Here is a 24,452-nt window from a genome sequence, read left to right on the forward strand (position 1 = left end):
ACATCAAAGTACACGAGGAGAGACACTGAAGAATTATAAATTCTTAGAAAACATAAAAAATCCTTTGGGTCTGCCAAGGAAAATGTCAGTAAGTCAAAAGAGGCTAGATGGCTATTGACCAGTTTCATGAAGGCAAAGCTGCAAGCCAAGATGGAATAATGCTTTCCCACCATGTGTCGAAGGCACAAATGACATTAATCCTTTTTAATGGTCACAAAAGCTGACAACTTACTCAGCGTTAGAACTGAAGGCACAAAATCATCCCAAGGAATGACTCACCATAAACAGGTCACGAGCACCAATGTCAACAGCTAACAGAAATGCCTTTTCAAATCTTTGGTACCTGTAAGGGAGAAATGTTATGTTGTGAACAAAACTATAGAAGAGGAGAGAGCAGTTTGTTTAATGTACTTATATGCTATTGTTTTTGTTCTGATAAAAATATTCTAAAATAGTAGGGACTTCACCTGCTGGGATCTTCCCTATGTGAACTCTTATTGTACTTAGGAGGTGCTGATGCACACAGCCTGTGGAGGGGTTCAGTGTAACTGTCAAGCACAAACATAATCAGATTAGGTGCTTCTAAATGTAGAGAAATGATAGCTTAAGAAATACATTTTCTCATTATTTCTTCCTTTGTTCTATTTTGTTGTGTAAGTGGAAAGTAGGAGGATATGGACAGTACAGCAGGATAAGAGCAATTAATAAATCATATAATTATATTTTATATTTCTTAGGTAAAAGTTGAGAAGTCAAATGTTGCATTTTTACAAAACTCTCACATTTGTGATCTAGGGTAAAAACATCCCCTGCTGTTGTAAATGAAAATAATAAGTGGTTTCTAAGTATTTTAAGAAGGTATTACTTTTCTACTATTTCATCACAATCATACTATCTTTCCCTGAGGTATAACTAAGAATGTTCTTTGTGAGAACAAACTTTAGTTTACATTAATTACCTCTACAGAAAATTTAAAGTCCTGAGAGAAAAGCATGTCATGAACATATAATTTGCACAGGATTATGGAATAAAAGGTAATCTATGCTGAAACTTACACAGATGTAATAATCAGTTTTTCTGACTCAAGAAACAAGCAGATATATAACCAAGTTCTGTTCTATATTGTGAAATATGATGGTATAAAATATACTAAATTTTCACATAAAACATAGCAGAAATGTGGAATATTATTATTAACAGAGTATATAAAGTTTATTAGTGAAATAGCTAATATAATTAAAATTCAAACAAGGCTTATTATTATTCTATATGAGCTGGTAGGCCAGAAACTGAAACACTTTGTAATTTCCATACTGTTTGATAGTTGTTCTCCCATCTACTCTCTGATTCTTCTTACTGGTATCTCCAGTAACACGGCTGCGACCGGCGCAGTTAAGCGCAGGCGGCTGCGACTAGCGCACTAAGCACGGCTGGGAGGAGCTACCCCGCATCCGAGGTCGGGCACTGTGGCCGGGAGGAGCCACCCCGCGCCGAGGCCAGGGGCGGCGGCCAGGAGGAACCACCCCGCGCCTGAGGCCAGGGGGAGCAACCCCACATCCAAGGAGCGGTGGCTGCGCGGGTGCAGGAGGGCCTAGAGGAGCCATCCCACGTTGAAGCTCAGGAAGGGTGGCAGTGAGGCGATACCCCTGATCCAAGGTAAGGAGCAGCGGCTGCGCTATGCGGGAGCAGCCCTGAAGAGACACCCCACGGCCAAGGTAAGAGAAACCCATGTAAGATGGTAGGTGTAGCAAGAGGGCATACACACTGAAACCATACTCACAGAAAACTAGTCAATCTAATCACACTAGGACCACAGCCTTGTCTAACTCAATGAAACTAAGCCATGCGTGCAGGGCAACCCAAGACAGGTGGGTCATGGTGGAGAGGTTTGACAGAATGTGGTCCACTGGAGAAGGGAATGGAAAACCACTTCAGTATTCTTGCCTTGAGAACCCCATGAACAGTAGGAAAAGGCAAAATGATAGGATACTGAAAGAGGAACTCCCCAGGTCGGTAGGTGCCCAATATGCTACTGGAGATCAGTGGAGAAATAACTCCAGAAAGAATGAAGGGATGGAGCCAAAGCAAAAACAATACCCAGCTGTGGATGTGACTGGTGATAGAAGCAAGGTCCAATGCTGTAAAGAGCAATATTGCACAGGAACCTGGAATGTCAGGTCCATGAATCAAGGCAAATTGGAAGCGGTCAAACAAGAGATGGCAAGGGTGAACGTCGACATTCTAGGAATCAGCGAACTAAAATGGACTGGAATGGGTGACTTTAACTAAGATGACCATTGTATCTACTACTGCAGGCAGGAATCCCTCAGAAGAAATGGAGTAGCCATCATGGTCAACAAAAGAGTCCGAAATGCAGTACTTGGATGCAGTCTCAAAAATGACAGAATGATCTGTTGGTCTCCAAGGCAAACCATTCAATATCACAGTAATCCCAAGTCTATGCCCCAACCAGTAACGCTGAAGAAGCTGAAGTTGAATGGTTCTATGAAGACTTACAAGACCTTTTAGAACTAACACCCAAAAAAGATATCCTTTTCATTATAGGGGACTGGAATGCAAAACTTGGAAGTCAAGAAACACCTGGAGTAACAGGCAAATTTGGCCTTGGAATGAGGAATGAAGCAGGGCAAAGACTAATAGAGTTTTGCCAAGAAAATGCACTGGTCATAGCAAACACCCTCTTCCAACAACACAAGAGAAGACTCTACACATGGACATCACCAGATGGTCAACACCAAAATCAGACTTATTATATTCTATGCAGCCAAAGATGGAGAAGCTCTATACAGTCAACAAAACCAAGACCAGGAGCTGACTGTGGCTCAGATCATGAACTCCTTATTACCAAATTCAGACTCAAATTGAAGAAAGTAGGGAAAACTGCTAGACCATTCAGGTATGACCTGAATCAAATCCCTTATGATTATACAGTGGAAGTGAGAAATAGATTTAAGGGCCTAGATCTGATAGGTAGAGTGCCTGATGAACTATGGAATGAGGTTCCTGACATTGTACAGGAGACAGGGATCAAGACCATCCCCATGGAAAAGAAATGCAAAAAACCAAATTGGCTGTCTGGGGAGGCCTTACAAATAGCTGTGAAAAGAAGAGAAGCAAAAAGCAAAGGAGAAAAGGAAAGATATAAGCATTTGAATGCAGAGTTCCAAAGAATAGCAAGAAGAGATAAGAAAGCCTTCTTCAGCAATCAATGCAAAGAAATAGAGGAAAACAACAGAATGGGAAAGACTAGAGATCTCTTCAAGAAAATTAGAGATACCAAGGGACCATTTCATGCAAAGATGGGCTCAATAAAGGACAGAAATGGTATGGACCTAACAGAAGCAGAAGATGTTTAAGAAGAGGTGGCAAGAATACGTGGAAGAACTGTACAAAAAAGATCTTCAAGACCCGGATAATCACGATGGTGTGATCACTCATCTAGAGCCAGACATCCTGGAATGTGAAGTCAAGTGGGCCTTAGAAAGCATCACTACAAACAAAGCTAGTGGACGTGATGGAATTCCAGTTGAGCCCTTTCAAATCCTGACAGATGATGCTGTGAAAGTGCTGCACTCAATATGCCAGCACATTTGGACAACTCAGCAGTGGCCACAGGACTGGAAAAGGTCAGTTTTCATTCCAATCCCAAAGAAAGGCAATGCCAAAGAATGCTCAAACTACCACACAATTGCCCTCATCTCACACACTAGTAAAGTAATGCTCAAAATTCTCCAAGCCAGGCTTCAGCAAAATGTGAACTGTGAACTTCCAGATGTTCAAGCTGATTTTAGAAAAGGCAGAGGAACCAGAGATCAAATTGCCAACATCTGCTGGATCATGGAAAAAGCAAGAGAGTTCCCGAAAAACATCTATTTCTGCTTTATTGACTATGCCCAAGCCTTTGACTGTGTGGATCACAATAAACTATGGAAAATTCTGAGAGAGATGGGAATACCAGACCACCTGACCTGCCTCTTGAAAAATCTGTATGCAGGTCAGGAAGCAGCAGTTAGAACATGGAATAACAGACTGGTTCCAAATAGGAAAAGGAGTACATCAAGGCTGTATATTGTCACCCTGCTTTTTTAACTTATATGCAGAGTACATGAGAAACGCTGGGCTGGAAGAAACACAAGCTGGAATCAAGACTGCTGGGAGAAATATCAATAATCTCAGATATGCAGATGACACCACCCTTATGGCAGAAAGTGAACAGGAACTAAAAAGCCTCTTGATGAAAGTGAAAGAGGAGAGTGAAAAAGTTGGCTTAAAGCTCAACATTCAGAAAACGAAGATCATGGCATCTGGTCTCATCACTTCATGGGAAATAGATGGGGAAACAGTGTCAGACTTTAGTATTTTGGGCTCCAAAGTCACTGCAGATGGTGATTGTAGCCATGAAATTAAAAGATGCTTACTCCTTGGAAGAAAACTTATGACCAACCTAGATAGCATATTCAAAAGCAGAGACATTACTTTGCTGACTAAGGTCCGTCTAGTCAAGGCTATGGTTTTTCCAGTAGTCATGTATGGATGTGAGAGTTGGACTGTGAAGAAGGCTGAGTGCAAAAGTATTGATGCTTTTGAACTTTGGTGTTGGAGAAGACTCTTGAGAGTCCCTTGAACAGCAAGGAAATCTAACCAGTCCATTCTGAAGGAGATCAACCCTGGGATTTCTTTGTAAGGAATGATGCTAAAGCTGAAACTCCAGTACTTTGGCCACCTCATGCGAAGTGTTGACTCATTGGAAAAGACTTTGATGCTGGGAGGGATTGGGGGCAGGAGAAGAAAGGGACGACAGAGGATGAGATGGCTGGATGGCATCACTGACTCAATAGACATGAATCTGAGTGAACTCCAGGAGTTGGTGATGGACATGGAGGCCTGGTGTACTGCAATTCATGGGGTCGCAAAGAGCTGGACATGACTGGGCGACTGAACTGAACTGAACTTTCAACTATGGAAGATCAGAAGAAAATTGTGTTCACTTTTGTTCCAGGAAAAATGGCTGACTCTGTATAGTGGACGTGGGATGTAATAAGGAAGAGGACAGAAGATCAACAAGTTGTACTATTAATACTATTCATAGATTTACTGCCATTTTGCATTTGTTCCCACCAACTACATTGAAACTTCTCTAGCAATAGTAATTATTCATCCTCTAAGATAAGTTCTTATGTGCTCTTTCAGCCACATCTGATCCTATTAACTTCCCCTACTTGAAACTGTCTTTCTTTGCATTTGGAGATCCATTCTTGCATTTGGAGATTCATCTTTTGTTCTCTCAATTCTTAGATTTCACCTTCTTAGTGTCTTTTTTAACTTTTTTCTGCCTATTCCATGAAGGAGTAGGCTGTGACCTACTCAGATAGGCTTACTACCTCAGTAATCCTAACTGCTCCTATGGCATTGATACCTCAAAGACACAAATCTCTAGTATCTATTTATTTCTGGAGCTCTAAACTCTTTCGTTCCAGGTATCTCTAATTTAACATGTCTAGTATGTCCACTAGTATGCAATGGCACCCCACTCCAGTACTCTTGCCTGGAAAATCCCATGGATGGAGGAGCCTGGTGGGCTGCAGTCCATGGGGTCTCTAAGAGTCGGACATGACTGAGTGACTTCACTTTTACTTTTCACTTTCATGCATTGGAGGAGGAAATGGCACCCCATTCCAGTATTCTTCCTTGGAGAATCCCAGGGACAGAGGAGCCTGGTGGACTGCCGTCATGGAGTTGCACAGAGTTGGACACGACTGAAGTGACTTAGCAGCAGCAGCAGCAGCAGCTGTATGTCTGTTGACATACCAATTTGGCAGCCATATATGTGATTCATTGGAATTGCTAAATATGAAATTAAGGTGAGCAGCTTAGGAGGTACAGTTCCTTCTAGGTAAGAGGTAATGATTCACATTATGATAAAATGAAAGAATTGGCATTGGCATCTGGTGGTATGATCAACCAAAAATACCAAAGGGTGCTCCCAACTAGACTGCTTATAAAATACATCTTAAAGTACAACATAAGATTCTTAAAAAAAAAAAAGGGAAAAAAAAAAGGATAACACATTTTCAATTAAAAAAAATAACCAACTAACCAAAGTTCCTTGACTGAAACTAGGATCCATAAGCAGAGATCAAAAATGGGGGAAAAGGGCAGAACTACTCTGGCCATCACCCTCAGAAGACTGAGCCTTGACCAAGTCTTAAGGTAAAGGTGGTTAACTTGAGACTTCTGACTAAGCCAGGGGCTAAAATGATCCCAAGTTTTAAGTGTCCTTAACATCGGCAGAAAAAGTAAAAAGAAGATCCATGTCTGGATTAAAGCACTTTTGATACAAGTCACCAGAATTGCCATAAATTAAAACAAGTATGAGCTAAATACAAAAGAAGCTACTGTGATGGGAAATTAGAAAATAAAAGATTTACTTCTCCTTGGATTTCAGATGGTTGAATTATTAAAATTAGAATGTAAAACAGTTCAGCATATTTAAAGAAATAATGATGGGGCCATGAAAATAAGCTTACAACAGGACATATTAATAATAAAAGTGTTACCCAGTAGATTTTTTAAGAAATAAAAATATAACTTTTGGAAATAAAAATTGAAGTTAAATAATTTGGTATAAAGAGAGAATTAGTGAAATAAAAGAGGCATAAGTAAGGAATTACACAAAATGTTAAAGAGACAAGAAAAAAAATATAAAGGGAAGTTAGCAATACAAAGAACATGGAAGTTAGCAAAACAGAGAACATGGAAAAGTCTAACACGTCTAATCAGGTAATTATGCTAAATGCGGACAATTTTCCAGAGCTGATAAATGAAATGAATCAATAAACACAAGAGGGACAATATATATCAATCAGGATATACACTGAAAAGAATCTATAATTATGCAAATATACAATGAAGATGCAGAACTCTAAAAATAAAAAGGTCTTAAAAAGCAAGAGAAAAGACAGGTCACCTACAAAGAAGATAACCTACAAACAGACTGACACCAGACCTCTCAATGACAACAATGGGGTGTAGAAGACAGTAGGGATGTATCTTCAAATGATAGTGAGAAAATAAGCATTTCTCTTGTATAATATAACAATGGAATTCTCAGTAGGTAAAGCAAAATAAAGACATTTTAAGATATGTAAAAACTGAAACCATTCAACAGATCTTCAATAAAGGGACTTGCAGGGGACGTAACTCAGGAAAAAAGGAAAATGATCCTAGAAGGAAGGTTTGAAAAGCAAGAAGGAATAGCTTAAAAAAAAAATTGGTTAATATACAGGCAGATAAATACACACAGACATACATGCATATACACAAATGTTTTGCTATTTTTAAGATCAGAAAATATTAATTAGATAATAATCAGAAAAAAGTTAAAGCACTAAGGTCCTTGCTTTTTTAATTCTTGAAGATAATTGTTTGATTTTGTTAACTATCACAAAGAAATTAAATAGCAATCATTAAAACTTTATAAATGGTTAAACAGTAATATAGGTAGAGTTGGGTGAAGGGTAAGCAAATTGAAAAATAAGAAAATTCAAGAAGTATTAAAGAAACGAACACTGGATCTACACCAGTACACTTGTGAAAACAATGTGTGAGAGACACCAGGGCCAACTGCCAGGATACCCACAGTTAAAGTGTGGCCATGAGAAGTGCCAATCAAGCATGTAATCTGAGAGCTCACACAACAGGGGAAAGTTAACACAGCAGAGCACACCCAGGGGTTGAACATCTCCAGAGGTAGAATGCTAAGTGGCTCTTCTCCCAATGGGAATTCTCTAATCCCACCTATCTCATACCACGTATCAGAAAAGAGCTAAGAAACAGATCCGAAAAAGAGCTAAGAAACAGATCTGGGGACCTCTGCTCCAACAACTAAGGAGCAGATCTCACCCCTGACAGGGCAGTGATAACCAGTGAGTCTGTCCATTTATACATCAATTTGGCAACCATATATATGATTAACTGAAATTGAGAAGTATATAATTAAAGTGGACAGCTTAGGCAGTACTCTCCTTTCTGGTAAGAGGTAATGATTCACATTCTGAAAAAATTGGCTTTGGCATCTGGTAGCATGATCAACCAAAAATATCACAGACTGTTCCCAACTAGACTTATAAATATACGTTAAAATACAACACAGTTCAGTTCAGTTCAGTCGCTCAGTCGTGTCCAACTCTTTGTGACCCCATGAATCGCAGCACGCCAGGCCTCCCTCTCCATCACCATCTCCCGGAGTTCACTCAGACTCACGTCCATCGAGTCGGTGATGCCATCCAGCCATCTCATCCTCTGTCGTCCCCTTTTCCTCCTGCCCCCAATCCCTCCCAGCATCAAAGTCTTTTCCAATGAGTCAACTCTTCACATGAGCTGGCCAAAGTACAGACTTTCAGCTTTAGCATGATTTCTTCCAAAGAAATCCCAGGGCTGATCTCCTTTAGAATGGACTGGTTGGATCTCCTTGCAGTCCAAGGGACTCTCAAGAATCTTCTCCAACACCACACTTCAAAAGCATCAATTCTGCGGCACTCAGCTTTCTTCACAGTCCAACTCTCACATCCATACATGACCACAGGAAAAAACACAGCCTTGACTAGACGGACCTTTGTTGGCAAAGTAATGTCTCTGCTTTTGAATATGCTATCTAGGTTGGTCATAACTTTTCTTCCAAGGAGTAAGCATCTTTTAATTTCATGGCTGCAGTCACCATCTGCAGTGATTTTGGAGCCCAAAAAACTAAAGTCTGACACTGTTTCCACTGTTTCCCCATCTATTTCCCATGAAGTGATGAGACCAGATGCCATGATCTTAGTTTTCTGAATGTTGAGCTTTAAGCCAACTTTTTCACTCAACACAGAACTCTTAAAAAAAAGTTTCCGAGAATACCACACTCTCAATTACAAAATAACTAACTAACCAAAGTTCCTTGATTGACACTAGAGTAATGCTCCATGAGCAGAGAGCAAAAAAAGGAAAAAAGGCAGAACTAGTCTGAGGCATCACCCTCAGAAGACTGAGCCTTGAACAAGTCACAAGATAAAGGTGCTTAGCCTGAGACTCTGATTAAGCCAGGGGCTAAAATGATTGCCGGTTTTAAGTGCCCTTAACATTGACAGAAACAATAAAAAGAAAATTCATCTTTGGATTAAAACACTTTTGATAGAAGCCACCAGGACTGCCATAAATTAAAACAAGTACAAGTTCACAATGAAACATCACCATATACAAAAGAAAACAAGCTACTATAATGTAAAATTAGAAGATAAACAACAGATTTACTTCTCCCCGGATTTCAGATAATTGAATTATTAAAGTTAGAACATAAAATAGGGAGGTGGTCCTAAGATGGAGGATGAACAGGACAGGGAGACCACTTTCTCCCCCACAAATTCATCAAAAGAACATTTGAACGCTGAGAAAATTCCACAAAACAACTTCTGAATGCCAGCAGAGGACATCAGGCACCCAGAAAAGCAGCCTATTGTCTTCAAAAGGAGATAGGAAAAAATATAAAAGATAAAATGAGAGACAAAAGAGGTAGGGATAGAGCTCTGTCCTGGGAAGCAAAGTGAAGTCACTCAGTCGTGTCCGACTCTTTGTGACCCCATGGACAGTAACCTACCAGACTCCGCGGTCCATGGGATTTTCCAGGCAAGAATACTGGAGTGGGGTGCCATTTCCTTCTCCAGGGGATCTTCCCAACCCAGGGATCGAACCTGGGTCTCCTGTATTGCAGACAGATGCTTTACCCTCTGAGCCACTAGGGAAGCCCTGGGAGTTCAGTTCAGTTCAGTCGCTAAGGCGTGTCCGACTCTTTGCGACCCCACGAATCAGCACGCCAGGCCTCCCTGTCCATCACCATCTCCCGGAGTTCACTCAGACTCACGTCCATCGAGTCCGTGATGCCATCCAGCCATCTCATCCTCTGTTGTCCCCTTCTCCTCCTGCCCCCAATCTCTTCCAGCATCAGAGTCTTTTCCAATGAGTCCTGGGAAGGGAGTCTTAAAAAAAAGAGGTTTCCAAACACCAGGAAACACTCTCACTGCTGAGTCTGTGGCGAGCCTTGGAACCACAGAGGGCAACATAACCGGGAGGAAAAATAAATAAATAATTAAACCTCAGAGATTACGTGCCCAATGGTAACTCCCAGCGGATAAGCAGTGCAGATGCCTGCATCCACCACTAGCAAGTGGGGGTTGGGCAGGGAGGTGCGGGCTGCATTGCTTAGAGTAGGACCGGGCCTGAAAGCCCCGAGGGCAATCTGAGGGAACTGACTTAGGATAGTAAACCAGACTGTGGGATAATGACCACACGAAAAGCCCTAACCTAAGATACCACCAGGCCCGTTTACAGAACAAAGGACTGACTAGAGCTATGCGAAAAGCCCTAACCTAAGACACCATCAGGCCTGCTCACAGAACAAAGGACTGAGCAAAGCTAGCGGCTGCAGGCCGGTCCATCCCCCTCCGGAGACAGGCAGGCGAGGGCAGACAGAGCCGGAAGGGGGCAATCACGGCCCCAGAGAGGCATTATGTACCAAACTGCAAGCAGCCTTCGTTGCTAACCAAGACTTCTTAGGATTTTGGGCGGTCAACATCCACCTGAGAAGGTGCGCCGGTTGTACACCCAGAAAACCGAGCAGCAGGGATGTGGGAGGCAATAAGTCACAGTGACCGTGCGCCAAACACCTGGTCACTCAAGCTGTTCAGACCTGGGAAGGGCACAAAACGCAGGCCCAACCGAGTCTGCGCCTCTGAGGACTACCGAATACCTGAACCTGAGCGGCTTAGACCTGGGAAGTGCATACAACCCAGGGCCAGCCTCAGACAGTTCCTGGCAGAGCAACCTAGAGCCTAAATAGTGTAGACAGGGAAAGCACACATGCCGTGAGCAGGGGCAAACCCAGTGTGGCTGAGACACTGCGAGCACACGCCAGTGTTATTTGTTTGCAGCGTCCCTCCCTCCCCACAGCACGACTGAACAAGTGAGCCTAAAAGTGTCGACCACTGCCCCCTTGTTTCAAGGTAGAAATCAGACACTGAAGAGACTAGCAAACAGAAAAAGCTAAAACAGAGGGACCCTCCTGGGAAGTGACAGGTGTAATAGATTTAAACCCTGTAAATAGTACCAACTACATAGGAAGGGGCCACTAGCCCCTTGAGAAATATAAGCTGGATCAAGGAACTATCCAAAAGTGAACTGACCCCACACTGCCCATAACACCACCAGAGAAAGTCCTAGATATATTTTTTTTACTACTTGTACTATCATTCTTTAATTGTTTGTAATTTTTAAGTCCTCTATTACTCCTTTCATTTTCATTTTTATAACCTACCATTACTTTGCAAAAAAAAAAAAAAAGAGAGAGACCCTATTTTTTAAAGCAAACTTCATATATATATATTTTATAATTTTTGTGACTGCTTTTTTTTTCTCTATTTTTCTTTAATATTGTATTTTTGAAAATCCAACCTCTACTCTAGATTTTTAATCTTTGCTTTTTGGTATTTGTTATCAATTTTGTACCTTTAAGAACCCAACCTTTAGTACCCATTTTTACCTGGGAGCAAGGTTACTGGCTTGATGGCTCTCTCCCACTTTGGACTCTCCTTTTTCTCCACCAGGTCGTCTCTGTCTCCTCACTCCTCCTTCTCTTTTCTACCCAACTCTGTGCATTTCTTTGTGTGTTCCAGACGGCGGAGAACACCTAGGGAACTGATTACTGGCTGGATCTGTGTCTCTCCTTTTGATTACCCCCTTTATCCTCCTGGCCACCTCTGTCTCCTTCCTCCCTCTTCTCTTCTCTGTATAACTCCATGAACGTCTCTGAGCAGTGCAGACTTGTGAGCGCACGTAAGGAAGTGATTACTGGCTAGCTTGCTCTCTCCTCTTTTGATACCCCCTCTTCTCCTGGTCACCTCTATCTCTCTCCTCCCTCTTCTCTATGTAACTCTGTGAACCTCTCTGGGTGTCCCTCACTGTGGAGAAACTTTTCATCTTTAACCTAGATGTTTTATAAACAGTGCTGTATAGATGGAGAAGTTTTGAGGCTACTGTAAAAATAAGACTGAAAACCAGAAGCAGGAGGCTTAAGTCCAAATCTTGACAACACCAGAGAACTCCTGACTCCAGGGAACATTAATCAACAGGAGCTCATCAAAAGCCTCCATACCTACACTGAAACCAAGCACCACCCAAGAGCCAACAAGTTGCAGAGCAAGATATACCATGCAAATTCTCCAGCAACACAGGAACATGGCCCTGAGCTTCAATATACAGGTTGCCCAAAGTGACTCCAAACCCACTGACATCTCGTAACTCATTACTGGACACTTCATTGCACTCCAGAGAGAAGAACTCCAGCCCCACCCACCAGAACACCAACACAAGCTTCCCTAACCAGGAAACCTTGATAAGCCACCTGTACAACCCCACCCACAGCAAGGAAACTCCACAATAAAGAGAACTCCACAAACTGCCAGAATACAGAAAGGCTACCCCAAACACAGCAATACAAACAAGATAAACAGAGAAATACCCAGCAGGTAAAGGAACAGGATAAATGCCCACCAAACCAAACCAAAGAAATGCCCACCAAACCAAACCAAAGAGGAAGAGATAGGGAATCTACCTGATAAAGAATTCCAAATAATGATAGTGAAAATGATCCAAAATCTTGAAAACAAAATGGAATCACAGAAAAACAGCCTGGAGACAAGGACCGAGAAGATGCAAGAAAGGTTTAACAAGGACCTAGAAGAAATAAAAGAGTCAATATATAATGAATAATTTTCAACAAATGATATCAAAAATACTCTGGAGGGAACAAACAGTAGAATAACAGAGGCAGAAGATAGGATTAGTGAGGTAGAAAACAGAATGGTAGAAATAAATGAATCAGAGAGGAAAAAAGAAAAACTAATTAAAAGAAATGAGGACAATCTCAGAGACCTCTTGGACAATGTCAAACGTCGCAACATTCGAATCATAGGAGTCCCAGAAGAAGAAGACAGAAAGAAAGATCATGAGAAAATCCTTGAGGAGATAACAGTTGAAAACTTCCCTAAAATGGGGAAGGAAATAATCAGCGAAGTCCAAGAAACCCAGAGAGTCCCAAACAGGATAAACCCAAGGCTAAATACCCCGAGACACATATTAATCAAATTAACAAAGATCAAACACAAAGAACAAATATTAAAAGCAGCAAGGGAAAAACAACAAATAACACACAAGGGGATTCCCATAAGGAAAACAGCTGATCTTTCAATAGGAACTCTTCAGGCCAGGAGGGAATGGCAGGACATACTTAAAGTGATGAAAGAAAATAACCTACAGCCTAGATTACTGTACCCAGCAAGGAGCTCGTTCAAATATGAAGGAGAAATCAAAAGCTTTACAGACAAGCAAAGGTGAGAGAATTCAGCACCACCAAACCAGCTCTCCAACAAATGCTAAAGGATCTTCTCTAGACAGGAAACACAGAAAGGGTGTATAAACTCGAACCTAAAACAATACAGTAAATGGCATTGGGATCATACTTATCAATAATTACCTTAAACATAAATGGGTTGAATGCCCCAACCAAAAGACAAAGACTGAATGGATACAAAAACAAGACCCCTATGTATGTTGTCTCCAAGAGACCCACCTCAAAACAAAGGACACATACAGAATGAAAGTGAAGGGCTGGAAAAAGATATTCCATGCAAATAGAGACCAAAAGAAAGCAGGAGTAGCAATACTCATATCAGATAAAATAGACTTTAAAACAAAGGCTGTGAAAAGAGACAAAGAAGGCCACTACATAATGATCAAAGGATCAATCCAAGAAGAAGATATAACAATTATAAATATATATGCACCCAACATAGGAGCACCACAATATGTAAGACAAATGCTAACAAGTATGAAAGGGGAAATTAACAATAACACAATAATAGTGGGAGACTTTAATACCCCACTCACACCTATGGATAGATCAACTAAACAGAAAATTAACACGGAAACACAAATCTTAAATGATACAATAGACCAGTTAGACCTAATTGATATCATAGGACATTTCACCTCCAAACAATGAATTTCACCTTTTTCTCAAGTGCACACAGAACCTTCTCCAGGATAGATCACATCCTGGACCGTAAATCTAGCCTTGGTAAATTAAAAAAAATTGAAATCATTCCAAACATCTTTTCTGACCACAATGCAGTAAGATTAGATCTCAATTACAGGAGAAAAACTATTAAAAATTCCAACATATAGAGGCTGAACAACACACTGCTGAATAAACAACAAATCACAGAAGAGATCAAAAAAGAAATCAAAATATGCATAGAAACGAATGAAAATGAAAACACAACAACCCAAAACCTGTGGGACACCATAAAAGTACTGCTAAGGGGAAGGTTCATAGCAATACAGGCATACCTCAAGAACAGGTTTAACCTAACTCTACACCTAAAGCAACAGGAAAAAGAAGAAATGAAGAACCCCAGGGTTAGTAGAAGGAAATAAATCTTAAAAATTAGGAAAGAAAGAAATGCAAAAGAAACAAAAAAGACCATAGCAAAAGTCAACAAAGCCAAAAGCTGATTCTTTGAAAGGATAAATGAAATTGACAAACCATTAGCCAGACTCATCAAGAAACAAAGGGAGAAAAATCAAATCAATAAAATTAGAAATGAAAATGGAGAGATCACAACAGACAACACGAAATACAAAGGATCATAAGAGACTACTATCAGCAATTATATTCCAATAAAATGAACAACTTGGAAGAAATAGACAAATTCTTAGAAAAGTACAACTTTCCAAAACTGAACCAGGAAGAAATAGAAAATATTAACAGACACATAACAAACATGGAAATTGAAACTGTAATCAGAAATCTTCCAGCAAACAAAAGCCCAGGTCCAGATGGCTTCACAGCTGAATTCTACCAAAAATTTCGAGAAGAGCTAACACCTATCCTACTCAAATTCTTCCAGCAAACTGCAGAGGAAGGTAAACTTCCAAACTCATTCTATGAGGCCACCATCACCCTAATACCAAAACCTGACAAAGATGCCACAAAAAAAGAAAACTACAGGCCAATATCACTGATGAACATAGATGCAAAAATCCTTAACAAAATTCTAGCAATCAGAATCCAACAACACATTAAAAAGATCATACACCATGACCAAGTGGGCTTTATCCCAGGGATGCAAGGATTCTTCAATATCTGCAAATCAATCAATGTAATACACCATAATAACAAATTGAAAAATAAAAGCCATATGATTATCTCAATAGATGCAGAGAAGGCCTTTGACAAAATTCAACATCCATTTATGATAAAAACATTTCAGAAAGCAGGAATAGAAGGAACATACCTCAACATAATAAAAGCTATATATGACAAACCCACAGCAAACATTATCCTCAATGGTGAAAAACTGAAAGCATTTCGCATAAAGTCAGGAACAAGACAAGGGTGCCCACATTCACCACTACTATTCAACATAGTTCTGGAAGCTTTGGCCACAGCAATCAGAGCAGAAAAAGAAATAAAAGGAATCCAAATTGGAAAAGAAGTAAACTCTCACTGTTTGCAGATGACATGATCCTCTACATAGAAAACCCTAAAGACTCCACCAGAAACTTACTAGAGCTAATCAATGAATATAGTAAAGTTGCAGGATATAAAATCAACACACAGAAATCCCTTGCATTCCTATACACTAATAATGAGAAAATAGAAAGAGAAATTAAAGAAACAATTCCATTCACCATTGCAAAGAAAAGAATAAAATACTTAGGAATATATCTACCTGAAGAAACAAAAGACCTATATATAGAAAACTATAAAACACTGGTGAAAGAAGTCAAAGAGGACACTAATAGATGGAGAAATATACTGTGTTCATGGATTAGAAGAATCAATATAGTGAAAATGAGTATACTACCCAAAGCAATCCCTATCAAGCTACCAATGGTATTTTTCACAGAACTAGAACAAATAATCTCACAATTTGTATGGAAATAAAAAAAACCTCGAATAGCCAAAGCAATCTTGAGAAAGAAGAATGGAACTGGAGGAATCAACCTGCCTGACTTCAGGCTCTACTACAAAGCCACAGTCATCAAGACAGTATGGTACTGGCACAAAGACAGACATATAGATCAATGGAACAAAATAGAAAGCCCAGAGATAAATCCACACACCTATGGACACCTTATCTTCGACAAACGAGGCAAGAATATACAATGGATTAAAGACAATCTCTTTTAACAAGTCGTGCTGGGAAAACTGGTCAACCACTTGTAAAAGAATGAAACTAGATCACTTTCTAACACCACACACAAAAATAAACTCGAAATGGACTAAAGATCTAAACGTTTAAGACCGGAAACTATAAAACTCCTAGAGGAGAACATAGGCAAAACACTCTCAGACATAAATCACAGCAGGATCCTCTATGACCCACCTCCCAGAATATTGGAAATAAAAGCAAAAATAAACAAATTGGACCTAATTAAAATTAAAAGCTTCTGCACAACAGAGGAAACTATAAGCAAGGTGAAAAGACAGCCTTCAGAGTGGGAGAAAATATTAGCAAATGAAGCAACTGACAAAGAATTAATCTCAAAAATATACAAGCAACTCCTGCAGCCCAATTCCAGAAAAATAAATGACCCAATCAAAAAATGGGCCAAAGACCTAAACAGACATTTCTCCAAAGAAGACATACAGATGGCTAACAAACACATGAAAAGATGCTCAATATCACTCATTTTCAGAGAAATGCAAATCAAATCCACAATGAGGTGCCATTTCACACCAGTCAGAATGGCTGCTATCCAAAAGTCTACAAGCAATAAATGCTGGAGAGGGTGTGTAGAAAAGGGAATCCTCTTATACTGTTTGTGGGAATGCAAACTAGTACAGCCACTATGGAGAACAGTGTGGAGATTCCTTAAAAAACTGGAAATAGAACTTCCATGCTACTGATAAGTAAACATCAGTTGTGTCCGACTCTGTGCAACCCCATAGACGGCAGCCCACCAGGCTCCCCCATCCCTGGGATTCTCCAGGCAAGAGTACTGGAGTGGGTTGCCATTTCCTTCTCTAGTGCATGAAAGTGAAAAGTGAACGTGAAGTCGCTCAGTTGTGTCCAACTCTTTGCGACCCCATGGACTGTAGCCTACCAGGCTCCTCCGTCCATGGGACTTCCCAGGCAAGAGTACTGGAGTGGGTTGCCATTGCCTTCTCTCTGCCATACAACCCAGCAATCCCACTGCTGGGCATACACACCAAGGAAACCAGAATTGAAAGAGACACGTGTACCGCAATGTTCACTGCAGCACTGTTTATAATAGCCCTAGGACATGGAAGCAACCTAGGTGTCCATCAGCAGATGAATGGATAAGAAATCTGTGGTACATATAGACAATGGAGTATTACTGAGCCATTAAAAAGAATACTTTTGAATCAGTTCTAATGAGGTAGTTGAAACTGGAGCCTATTATACAGAGTGAAGTAAGCCAAAAAGAAAAACACTAATACAGTATGCTAATGCATATATATGGAATTTAGAAAGATGGTAATGATAAGCCTGGATGCGAGACAGCAAAAGAGACAGAGATGTATACCACAGTCTTATGGACTCTGTGGGAGAGGGCGAGGGTGGGATGATTTGGGAGAATGGCACTGAAACATGTCTAATACTATATGTGAAACAATTGCCAGTCTAGGTTCAATGCATGATACAGGATGCTCAGGGCTGGTGCACTGGGACAACCCAGAGGGATGGTATGGGGATGGAGATGGGAGGTGGGTGCAGGATGGGGAACACATGTACACCCATGGTGGATTCATGTTGATGTATGGCAAAACCAATACAATATTGTAAAGTAATTAGCCTCCAATTAAAATAAATAAATTTACATTTTAAAAAAAATATAAAATAAATCAGCATAAGATATTTTAAAAATAATGATGGAACAATGACAAGAAGCATAAAACAGGATATATTAATAATAATAAATTGTTAGATAGACATTTGAAGAAATAAAGAGAACTTCTGGAAATGAAAAACTGAAGTTAAATATTTCAGCACAAAGAGAGAACTAATGAAGTAAAAGAGGCATAAATAAGGAATTACATAGAATGTTATACAGAGAGACAAGAGAGAAAAATACAAAGTAAGTGTAGCAATGCAGAGAACATGGAAAAGTCTAGCATGTCTAATCAGGTAATTAAAGGCAGAGAATATTCCAGAGCTGATAAATGATATGAATCAATAAACACAAGAGGGACAAAATATACCAAGTTGGATACATTGAAAAGAATCTATAATTATGCACATCTATAGCAGAGATGCAGAACTCCAAAAATAAAAAGATCTTAAAAAGCCAGAGACAAGAGAGATCACTAAAAACGAGATAACCTACAGACTGACACCAGACCTCCCAATGGCGACAATGGGACATAAAAGACAGTAGGGCCAAGCAGTAAAATCAGTAAAGAGAGCGAGGTCTTAAACAACATAATTACACAGCTGGATTTATTCGATACACAGAACTTGTTACTCATTAATTAGTAAATACACATCTTTCTCAAAATACATGGAATCCTTACAAAATTATGTTAGTAAATAAAAAAGCATGTCTCAATATATTGTAAGGAATACTATATATAATGAATCTACTAGCAATGTGGTTTTTGATAAAAAGATAAGCGATAAATTTCATTTACATTTAGGAATTAAAGTCATTAATCAAAGAAAAATTATAAATTTAAGAATACTTAGAAATAAAAACTTGAGCAAATGAGACAATTGAAGAGAAATTTGTAGCCTTAAGTGCTTATATTAGGTAAAGAAGAAAGGTTAACGATTGATGAGCTAAATATCCCATTTAATAATTTAGATAAAAACAGAATAAAGGCAATAGAAAGGGGAAATATGGAAGCAGTGTAAGATTTTATATTGCTGGGTTCCCAAATCACTGCAGACAGTGACTGCAGCCATGTACACTTTGGAAAAAAAGCTGTAACAAATCCAGACAGTGTATTTAAAAGCAGAGACATTAAAAAACAAAGCACAGACATCATTTTGCTGACAAAGCTCTTTATAGTCAAAGCTATGGTTTTTTCTAGTATTCATGTATAGATGTGAGAGTTGGACCATAAAGAAGGTAGAGCACCGAAGAATGATGCTTACCAACTGTGGCGCTAGAGAAGATTCTTATAGTGCTAGAGAACTCCAAGTCCCCTGGACTGCAAGGAGACCCAACCAGTCCATCCTAAAGGAAATCAGTCCTGAATATTCCTTGGAAGGACTGATGTTGAAGCTGAAACTCCAATACTTTGGCCACCTGATGCCAAGGGTTGACTCATTTGAAAAGACCTTAATGCTGGAAAAGACTGAAGGAGGGAGGAGAAGGGGTCAACAGAGCATGAGATGGTTGCATGGCATCACCAACTCAATGGACATGAGTTTGAGTAATCTCCGGGAGTTGGTGACGGATGGAGAGGCCTGGAGTGCTGCAGTCCATGGGTCGTAAAGAGTCAGACATGACTGAGCAACTGAACTGAACTAATAACATATGTAGGTAATATATGTGGCAACTATACAATAAAGAATGGGGTAAGGATGGTAAATGAACCAGTTGAGATCTAAGATTTCTACATTTTACTTGAAATAAATAGTACTATATTAATTCAAAGTAGACTATGGAACGTTACAGATATATAATGTAAACTCTAGATGGCACCCCACTCCAGTACTCTTGCCTGGAAAATCCCATGGACAGGGGAGCCTGGCAGGCTGTGGTCCATGGGGTAACTAAGAGTCGGACACGACTGAGCAACTTCCCTTTCACTTTTCACTTTCATGCATTGGAGAAGGAAATGGCAACCCACTCCGGTGTTCTTGCCTAGAGAAACCCAGGGATGGGGGAGCCTGGTGGGTTGCCATCTATGGGGTCACACAGAGTCAGACACGACTGAAGTGATTTAGCAGCAGCAGCAGAGCAACTAAAAAGTACAATGTGAAGTTCAGTTCAGTCATGTCCAACTCTTTGCTACCCTATGGACTGCAGCATGCCTGGCTTCCCTGTCTATTACCAACTCCTGGAGCTTGCTCAAACTCATGTCCATCAAGTCGGTGATGCCATCCAACCATCTCATCCTCTGTTGTCCCCTTCTCTTCCTGCCTTCAATCTTTCCCAGCATCAGGGTCTTTTCCAATGAGTCAGTTCTTCGCATCAGGTGACCAAAATATTGGAGTTTCAGCATCAGTCCTTCAAATGAATATTCAGGACTGATTTCCTTTAGGATGGACTGGTTGGATCTCCCTGCAGTCTAAGGGACTCTCAAGAGTCTTCTCCAGCACCACAGTTCAAAAGCATCAATTCTTCAGTGCTCAGCCTTCTTTATAGTCCAACTCTCACATCCATACTGACTACTGGAAAAACCATAGCTTTGACTATATGGACCTTTGTGGCAAAGTAATGTCTCTGCTTTTTAATATGCAGTCTAGGTGGGTTATAGCTTTTCTTCCAAGGAGCAAGTGTCTTTTAATTTCATGGCTGCATAATGTGAAGAGATATGGCTAAAAAAGCTTATAGGTAAAATGAAATTCTGAAAAATAATCAAATAATCAAAAGAAATGAACAGAGGAACAAATATTAGGAGAGATAAACAGAAAACAAAATGGTAGATTGACTTTCAACCGCATGTATAAGTACGTAATTATTAATGGGTCAAACACGCCAATAAAAAAAGATTGTTAGAACGGGTAAAAAAGCAAAACTCAATTATATGCTAGTTTATAAGAAATCTACTATACAGACACAGTGTGACAGGAAATTGATGGATAACAGTGCTAGAATGATTTAAATCACTAGATAAAATAGACTTCAAAACAAAAACAAGGAGTCATAACAGGAAGACAAAACAGTCATAAATGGGCTTCCTGGTTGTTCAGTGGTTAAGAGTAAGCCTTGCAATGCAGGGTACTGGTTTGAACCAGAATGAACACTGGTTCAATCACGGGCCCAGGAAAATCCCACATGCTGCAGAGCCACTAAGCCTTGAGCCCACAACAACTGTGTCTATGCACCACAATTACTGAAGTCTGCGTACTCCGGAAGAGCCCAAGCTCTGAAATAAGAGAAGCCACCAACAATGAGAAACCCCATACACTGCAAGTATAGAGTAGCCCCCATTCACCGCAACTAGAGAAAGCGCTTGTGTAGCAATTAAGAACCAGCACAGCCAAAAAATTTTTAAAAAGCTATATATAAAAAATGATAATTGTCTCTAGGGTAAATTGCAGTTGCTTCCCGCCTCTCTGGAGATTCCAAGATCAGCAGGTAGGTCTGACCCAGGCTCCTAGCAGATTACTCTTTCTGTCATGGATCCTGGAGCATGTGAGATTTTGTGTGCGTCATTTAAGAGTGATGTCACTTTTTTGCTTGAAATATATTTTTCCATCCTTTCACTCCCAACCTGTCTATGTCTTTGAGTCTAAAAGGAGACTCTTTTGGACGACATATAGTTGGGTCGTGTTTTTTCCTACTCTTTAAATCTCTGTACTTTAATTGGTGGGATTAATGTATTTTCATGTAGAGTGATTACTGATAAGGAAGTTTAGTTCTGTCATTTTACTGTCTTTTACATCTATCTTTTTATTCCATAATTCCTGCAATACTGCCTTCTTTTCCATATGATTGATTTTTTTCTAGTGCACCATTTTGATCCTTCTCTTTCCTCTTTTGTATTTATTTATTTCATTAGTGGTTACTCTAAGGATTATAATATCTTAATTTTATAACAATCTATAAACATACCAACAACTTTATAGCATACACTACTTTGCTTCTATATATAGCTCTATCCTCTCCTTTTTTTTTAAATTATTGTCAGAAAATATCTTTAAATATTGTGTGTCCATTAACAGATTTACAATTTTTGTTGTATGCATTGTTTTTAAAATCAAATGGGGGAAAAAGAAGAGTTACAAACCAAAAATATAACAATACTGGATTTTTTATTTACCTACATAGTTATCTTTCCTTGTATTGTTTATTTTTTCCAACAGCTTTGAATTACTGTCCTTTCATTTCAGCCTGATAGACTCTCTTTAGTATTTCTGTAAGGAAGGTCAGCTAGCAGTGAACTTCCTCAGTTTTTATCTGGGAATATCTTACTTTTCCTTCATTTTTAAAAGGATATTTTTGCCAGGTGTATAATTCTTGGTTGACTCTTTTCTTTAGATCTTTAAATGTTATCCTGCTACCTTCTGTCTTCCATGGTTTCTAATGAAAAGTCAGCTGTTAATCTTATTGAAGAGCTCTTCTGCAAGACCAGTTGCTTTTTGCTTGCTGCTTTTAAGATTCTCTGTCTTTATTTTTTGAAATTTTGATTTTGTGGGTTTTGATGTGAAATCTCTTTGAGTTGATTCTACTTGAATTTCATTGTGTTTTTTGTATGTGTAGATTTCTGCCTTTAGTCAAAATTTTCTTTCCTTCTAAGAACTCCCATAATGGATACTCTTGATAGCAACCCACCTGCCCCTCAGATTCTGTTCATTTTTTCATTCTTTTTCCTCTCTGTTCCTCTGATTTGATAATTTTAATTGTCGTATTCTCTGATTCTGTCTTTTGCCTGCCCAAATCTGCTGTTGAGCCTATCTAGTGGATTTTTCATTGTAGCTATTATACCTTTTAAGCTCCAAAATTTCTATTTGGTTTCTTTTAATTATTTCAGTCTCTGTTGATATTCTCTATCTAGTAAGACATTCTTCTTCTGATCTCCTTGACATCACTGTCTATCATTTTTGTTAGTTCTCTAAGCTTATGTAAGACAGCTGACTTAAATTCTTATTCTAGTAAGCCCAATGTTTGTGCTTCCCCATGCTATTTTTCCCCAGTGCATGGGCCATACTTTCCTGCTTTTGTATATGCCTCTTAATTTTTGTTGGAAATAATATGTTTTGAATATAATACAGTGATAACTTTGGAAATAAAATTATTCCAGGTTTTACTGTTGTTGCTTTTGAGGGAAGTCACCCACTTGTCTAGTGATAGTCTCAAAGCCTATATTTATTGTCATATGTGATCACTGAAATCTGTTTCATTACCTCAGCAATCAGCCAAATATTTTTAATATCGTGACAGACTGATGTGACAGATTCTTTTAAAAAATTCTGAAGCAACAAACAAGCAATCCTCTCAGTCTTTGTAGACTGGATCTGAGCTAAGGCATACTTTCACTTCTTAGCCAGCATACCTATGTACAGTTCAGCCTCAGAAGTCCATTCATGCTTGGGCAGAGCCCAAAACTGCTCTAGAGTTTTAACTCTGGGGTTCTCTCAGGTTTTTTATGAGCAAGCATCCAGATCTGGGCATATGTGTTGAACCCCTGATTTCCTGGCATATGAGGTAGTCCTTTAAGGACTTTATTCCCCTTATATTTAAAATGGAAAACTAAAAAGGACCCACCATATAGCACAGGGGACTCTGCTCAGTGTTGTATGGCAGCTTGGATGCAGAGAGTCTGCAGCAGAATGGATACATGTATATGTATGGCTGAGTCACTCCGCTATGCACCTGAAACTATCACAACACTATAAATTGGCTATGTGTGAAGTCGCTCAGTTGTGTCCGACTCTTTGCGACCCCATGGACTGTAGCCTACCAGGCTCCTCTGTCCATGGGATTTTCCAAGCAATAGTACTGGAGTAGATTGCCATTTCCTTCTCCAGGGGATCTTCCCCACCCAGGGATCGAACCCAGGTCTCCAGCATTGTAGACAGATGCTTTACCGTCTAAGCCACCAGGGGCTATACTCCAATATAAAATAAAAGGTTAAGTTACAAAACAGAACTTAATTCCTCCCCAGATCTTACTCTTAGCCTTCTCTTTCTCAGGTCTTTCTGTCCATCCACTGCTTTCCCCACTCCTCATCCTTTGCCTAAGAGACAGTTATGTATATTATGTCTTGAAATGCTTTTGACATACACAAATGCTTTTGCCGAACATGTTGTTCCAGCCTGAAGGAGGTGAAATAAAACCAAGTGTCTACAGTGGCCCCTCTGGAAGTGACAAGACCAAATTCATGACCAGTTTTTGAGATAAAAGTCCATTGTTGACCTCTGGCAGCTAGCTGACACCAGAAATGGTGACTACTGTCCCCAGGGCCACTGTCATACTAGGGAATGGGGGATGGCAGACAGGTAAACAAAAATGCAGCAATGTTTCCTTACCGAGTTAGCAATCTCTGTCCTTATTAAGCATGTCCCTGACTATTGCAAGTTTAAAAAAATATGATTCTAGAGTTTTTTAAAAGTTAGTTTTGTCAGTTTTTGTTTGCTTAGTGTTTGCTTCATTGGAAGGACTGATTCTTGGAGCTCTACTCTGATGTTTTCATGGTG

The 24,452-nt window shown here is 39.7% G+C and overlaps 1 protein-coding gene across 1 annotated transcript in view; it reads right to left on the bottom strand.

Moving 5' to 3' along the window:
- The window catches only part of WDPCP (WD repeat containing planar cell polarity effector), a 311,304-nt gene that overhangs the window by 62,616 nt on the left and 224,236 nt on the right, over window positions 1–24,452 (bottom strand). The window contains exon 13 of the mRNA XM_013967779.2: window positions 280–343. Within this exon, the coding sequence (XP_013823233.1) occupies window positions 280–343 (64 nt within the window). The remainder of the gene's footprint in view (window positions 1–279; window positions 344–24,452) is intronic.

Source organism: Capra hircus, chromosome 11 (genome assembly GCF_001704415.2).
Source record: "Capra hircus breed San Clemente chromosome 11, ASM170441v1, whole genome shotgun sequence".
Taxonomy (NCBI): Eukaryota; Metazoa; Chordata; class Mammalia; order Artiodactyla; family Bovidae; genus Capra; species Capra hircus.